We start from the raw sequence: 6,355 nt of genomic DNA on the forward strand, positions 1-6,355 counted from the left end.
TTTACAATTAATACAAGAATTTCAATACTAGCAGTGACATTATACATATACTAAAACCCAAACTCGGATGGCACTGATTTTCACTGTTCACGAACAGTGAAAAGATGGTAATGCCCTTCGCTGCTGCTGGCTCTCAACTTTAATTTTCTGTATTGCACAGTGCAATGACAATTTTACATGTGCTGTGCACGTGTTGATCATCGCGTAATGGGAAGCAGGATGCAAAAGCAGAAGACGGCTCTCTCTCTTTCCCTCCTTCTCAAAGGTTCCTCAGTGCTCCATTTTTCGATAGCCTTCCTCAGCGTTTTTGTCCTCGCGCTCCACGCGTCTCTTCTCCTCTGCTTTCGCGTTGTTTGGACTGTTCTTCGCTATCGTGTTCTGCCATTTTTTAACCCTTGGTGGCTTTTCTTTTGTTAATCTTTGTGTTCGCAGGTGTGGAGTCATTTTGCAAGGGAAAAATTCATCGGCCGGTCAAGGTTATTTAGCTTGGTGGGTTGGGTTGTACGGATTTTCAGATTGGTGAATGTAATTTCTCCTGGTGAGTTGTTTTGGTTTTTTTTACTGTAGGTTTTTGGTTTTATTTTGTTTGCTTTTAGATTTTACCAGTGGGTTTCTTATTGAGAGATGTGTTTTCAAAATTTTGGGCTTTTGTTGTTGTCGTCAGTTTTTGGGTATTAGATTTCGATTCTGTTCCGTGTGTGGTTTAGTCATCTAGGAAAAGAATCAGGTTTCATGTATGGGTGTTCGCCAATCAAACAGAATTCAAATATAGACCACACTCATCCAATGAAATTTGATTGGGGGTTGGTTGAGTGTGGTCTATATTGTATGGATCCTTTGTATTTGAAGCAAGATTTTGATAAAATTTGAGTATTTTTTGCAAGTGACTACTTTTGTGTGTTCCAGCACTCTATGCATATTTTTTAATAACGTACCAACAATTAGGTTTCCATAATCTTAATGATTTGCAAAGATGTGTTCCAATTAGTCTGTGAACTTCACTATTGTATAATATTTCAATTAGTTGAATGTATTTTTTAACTAATTTTAGTATCAGATTGTTTTGGGTATCTGAGTCAGATTGTGAAAGAAAAGGAGATTGTGGATCTTTCATGATTGAGATTTGTGATTCTATGTATTAGTTAAATTCTAAATTTTTAATTAAGTCACTCATATATTCACATTCCTTTGTGCTTTTGTTTTCCCCAATTTTCTCCCATGTAGCCTGTACTTAATGCAGTTCCAACTTTTGTACAAGCTTGATACTGTGAAATGAACCTTTCTGGTCAATAAAAAGGTATAATTTTTTCCCACTTTTGTGTATATTAGTGCTTTTTGTTATGATTTAATGAGTTCGTGGTTTTTGGTGCTTAAGTAACATGAGAATATGTTTCTCTTACCATGGATTACAATCGACTATCATTTTTACATGCTTCACATTCCTTTGTGCTTTTGTTTTCCCCAGTTTTCTCCCATGTAGCCTGTACTCATGCAGTTCCAACTTTTCTACAAGCTCGATACTGTGAAATGAACCTTTTTGGTCAATAAAAAGGTATACTTTTTTCCCACTTTTGTGTATATTAGTGCTTTTTGTTATGATTTAATGAGTTTGTGCTTTTTGTTGCTTAAGTAACATGAGAATATATTTCTATTACCAACTATGGATTACAATCGACTATCATTTTTACATGTTTGTGCCTATCCATGTGACTTTTTCAGTTGATTCAGCATGTTGTTATATATTATCTTCTTTCTTAGGTTCTTCAAGCATTTAGCTTCTTAGAATATCATTTTTCATATGGTTCCCTTAACATGCTCTGCCTCAATTTTACGGAGCTCTTACATTAGTTTTTTCTTGCCCCTTTTTAACTCTTGACATGATTTCATCATGTTGGAAGAGCCCTTTTTGAAACACATGTTGAGGGTCAACTAAAACTTAACAGATTTATAAATGTATTATTAGCTAACTCTTAATTATGATGCCGTTAAAAAAAATTAAGGATAAGTTGAAGGGTTTGAAAGAAACTAAAATCGAATTAATTTGAACCAACCATTCACTGCAAAAATGATATATTTTTAGGTGTATTCACAATAAAAAGTACTATAATGACTGGTATATGTGGTTTATATTTTCTATACTTTTTCTTATAATCTCTTATGCCTTGATCTAATTACTTTCTTGAATTCGATCTGTTTTTGTAGAAACTTGGTTCTAAGGCAAGTTGGAAATGCACAAAAGTTTGATTGCATCCTATAGAATTACCAGAGGTGGTAATCTCCATTTCATGCAAAAATCAGACTTCTTTCTACACACAAAAACAGTAGGTAGACACGCATTACCCTTATTTTGTTCATGATATAATTCTACTGTCTATAAATTTAGGGTAAATTACATAGAAACCCATCAAGTTTGAGGTCTAATTACAACCTCATACAACATCTTTAAAACATTTCACTTTTATACCTTATGTACTATTTTATTTCAAAATAAAACCTCCGTTAGATTTTCCATCCAATGGTCTGTTAAATGCTGACGTGGCTGCCACATTTGTGCTGATGTGGCTGCCACGTGGCAAAAATAATAATTTTTTATACATTAACAATATTATAATATTAACCCTATTATTAAAAAAAAAAAAAGCAGAGGATGAGGAAGCAGCAAAGCTCAAGCTCATCTCCAATGGCGGTCACTAAGTTTCTCTCACTCTCAACCCTCCTCTTCTTCCTCGTCTTTGCATCCAAAGGTAAGTAACTTTCTTCACCCAATCCTAATATTTTCCTGCTGGGTTTTCTGCACTTTAAAGTTTAAACCAAAAATAATTCAAAAATCATAGAAACCAAGCAACTTTTTCTTCCAATTCTAACATTTTCTTGCTGGGTTTTCTCCATTATTTCAAAAGAAATCTAGAAAGCAAGAAACTTTTTTCACCAATTCTAACATTTGCTTGCTGGGTTTTCTTCATTTCAAAGTTTAAACCCAACAGTTTCCAAAAATCAAGGAAGGAGGCAACTTCTCTCACCAATTTTACCATTTTGCTTGCTGGGTTTTCTTCATCTTGAAGTTTAAACCCAACAGTACTTCCAAAATTTAATGAAAGCAAGCAACTTTCTCGGCCAATTCTCACATTTTTCTTGCTAGGTTTTCTTCACTTTCAGCCGCATCTTCTCCACCGACATTCAAAACCACCAAGCTGCAAAATCAGGACCAAGAAAAAGAGCCGTTCGTCGGAGTGAACATTGGCACCGACGTTTCCAATCTTCTGTCTCCATCGGACCTCGTTTCGTTTCTGCAACTCCAACAGATCAACCACATCCGCCTCTACGATGCCGATCCGGACTATTTTATTTCAAAAGCTTTAAGAAAACCCCCACCCCCGTGAACCCCCCAAACCAGAAACCCAAAAAGAAACCACCCCCCCCCCCCCCCGACCCCCTCACCCAGAAACCCACATCCCTCCCTCCGCACCCACCCTTTTCCCTCCTCTACACACACCCCCCCTGCCACTCTTTAAATCCACACCCATTCCTCCCACCTCACGAACCCAGCGATGGCAGTGTAAATGGGATCTGAGTTTTTTTTTTTTTTTTCTGGGTTGCAGGTAGGGGGTCGGGGGAAGAAGATGAAGATGGGGAGAAGAGAGGGGAAGAGGAGGGGGAAAGACGAATTGAAGGGTTTTTTTTTTTTTAAATTTTTTTTTCTGGGTTGCAGGGGAAGAACATGAAGATGGCGGAGAAGACAGGAGGAGGGGGGATAAAGTTTCTGGGTTTGGGGGTTGTGGGGAGAAGAGAGGAGGAAGAGGGGGGATAAGGTTTAAGTTTTTTATTTTTTATTTATTTTTTAAATTTAGAAGATTTAGGTTTTTTATAAAAAAAATTTTAAAAAAATTCCACGTGGCACACATTTGGTAGTCAATGTGGCAGTCACGTCAGCACTTAACGGATCAATGGATGGAAAATGTAACGGATGTATTATTTTAAAATAAAATAGTACGTGAGGTATGAAAGTTAAATGTTTTAAAGATGTTGTATGAGCTTGTAATAGACCTTAAACCTGAGGGGTTACTATGTAATTTACCCATAAATTTATTTCAATTTTTTTTTCCCCGCCAGAGAGGCTTCCTTAATGACCAACATTGCAGAGAACAACTTTTAGTATTGCACTAAACAACTTTTAGTATTGCACTAAACAACATTTCTTGTTAATGTTCTTGGACAGAAAACAATGTGTTTTTTTGTATCCAAAGAACTTCATAATATTTTTAATAGACAAAATAGGTTTCTCTTTTGATATTTAAATTTGTTTCATTCATGATAAAATCGTGTATAATTTTCATTCACATTGGTAACTCAGTTTTTCATTCAAACATTATTTATGAAAATTGAAATTGCATAATCTTTCATATAGTTTTCAATCCCGCAGCAACGAGCGTGTACAAATTACCTATGCTCCAGTATATGTTTCCATCATGAGATCACCCAAAAGACAAAAACCACCTTCATTGTCAGTTCATTTCCATTCAAGTTATCTTGGATTGTTACAATATTTAGCCCATGCTTAATATGAAGGACTAGACTACACTTGAAGGATTAAGAAGGGCTATCCATAAGGGGTTGATGTCTAAAGCGTATCCCTAATCTTATCCCCACTAATACGTTTAAAAATTGTAAGCAAACATATTGAAATTTATGTATATAAACTTTTTTTTTATATAAGAACAGATGTAATTTAGAATCATACATGTGTCAACATCGTGGTAGTATATTATTGAATGACACTAAAGATTAATTATGAACTTAGACTATATGCCGGAAAAAAGTTGCTCATTACATGCATATAATTTATTTTGTTTGTTCAGGGAAGAGCATGGTGGCATGTGCTTTGGGTGGGAGTTTGTACTGTAGGAGAAGCTGTCGTACATTCTTAAAGCAGAACATCGTGCGGAGAACATTCAGATGATTGGTATGTATGTCTTTACCTCTTTTTAGATTAAATAAACCCTTTGTTTAGATTAACTATAGCTTTTGGCTCCATTATATATTTATGAAACTAATCTCTGCAATTTTTCAATTCATCTAGCGTATTTGTTATTTTGAATGACACTAAAATTATTTATGGGTTATAGGAACCATGGGTTAAGAAAATGGGTCCAAATTCAGAGCTGCGTTCTTCTTCCCTCAAAATAAGAAGAAAACACTTCCTCAACATCATATTTTGGCACCTCAGGTATATTTGTCTTCTAAAGCCTTCATGTCTTGAGTACTTATGGCTTTGTACAGTGCAAACTTTAGCTTATTGATCCAATTGGCTAGAATAGTATACTCAACCAATTTCATATCCTCTTGGCCAAAGGAGAGTATAATACTTGCCATTGAGAAAAATACTTAATATAATAGCAATGTGTTGGTGTGTGGCATGCTCAAATTAGGGATATTTTTCTGTTATAAGAAAGCCATAGAGAGTCACATTTTTTGTTTTTTTGCATTTGGTTAATGTTTCAATCGTAAACGTGATTACGCAATGAAAGTTGAGGACACACAAATGATACATTAAGTTTGGAATTTGTAAGTTACAAGCTCATGGAAAGTAAGGTTTTGTAATTGTCTAATGACAAGTAAGATGTTAAATGTCTGAAATAAGCCTAATGTTGAAATTTATTTCATTGTTTCGTGTTTTTGTATGAAAAAAATATTTATTGTTGAAATTTTCTTGGTGCTTTGTTTTATAAAAGATTTAGCATGGGGATTATTTAGCTTTCATTGATTGGCATCGGTTTTTAAGTTTGGTCTCTACCTTTGTTTGTATGATCAACCTGGGGAAGAACAGAACAAAGCAGAGCACAAGCATTATCAATTTATTTGCTGAAGTATTGCATGCTTGCAGCTATCTACACGACTTCAACGAGCCACACCAAGCTTACAACAGGTTTGCACACCTGTAAAGCTCCCTCTTCCTCTTTCCCTCCCTCCATTTTTTTTTTCTTACAAGTTTCGTGTTAACATCAATTTGTACATCGATGAAATAGGAACAGCTAGATTTTGAACAACTATTTATATATATGTAGAGTTGTCAATAACTATTATATACATTTTATAAATACTTTGTACATATTTTGTATAAATACTTTTTACATATTTACACAATGGTTATAACACATTTAGTTCCTCATTGTAACACATACGCTTATCATCAAGTTGACATTCCCGCGGCATCGCGCGGGCTAAATTTCTAGTATCAACTATGTTGGAGACTTTTTATGCTTGCAAAAATATTTATATTTTTGATAAAAAAAAAATTTAATGAGAAAATAGTCCAAAATTAATATTAAATACTCCGAAGCATCATAGAAAATCTTCC

The 6,355-nt window shown here is 34.8% G+C and overlaps 1 protein-coding gene and 1 pseudogene across 1 annotated transcript; both read left to right on the forward strand.

Annotated features, from left to right (window-relative positions):
- The first annotated feature begins 548 nt into the window (after nt 1-548).
- LOC126591444 (uncharacterized) lies at nt 549-6,150 on the forward strand (annotated as a pseudogene).
- On the forward strand, nt 2,367-4,010 carry LOC126591446 (glucan endo-1,3-beta-glucosidase 1-like). Its single transcript, XM_050257125.1, has 2 exons — nt 2,367-2,744; nt 3,157-4,010. The coding sequence occupies exons 1-2, from the start codon at nt 2,648-2,650 to the stop codon at nt 3,378-3,380; spliced, it is 321 nt and encodes a 106-aa protein (XP_050113082.1). The 5' UTR covers nt 2,367-2,647; the 3' UTR covers nt 3,381-4,010.
- Nucleotides 6,151-6,355: the final 205 nt, after the last annotated feature.

Source organism: Malus sylvestris, chromosome 11, assembly GCF_916048215.2.
Source record: "Malus sylvestris chromosome 11, drMalSylv7.2, whole genome shotgun sequence".
Classification (NCBI taxonomy): Eukaryota; Viridiplantae; Streptophyta; class Magnoliopsida; order Rosales; family Rosaceae; genus Malus; species Malus sylvestris.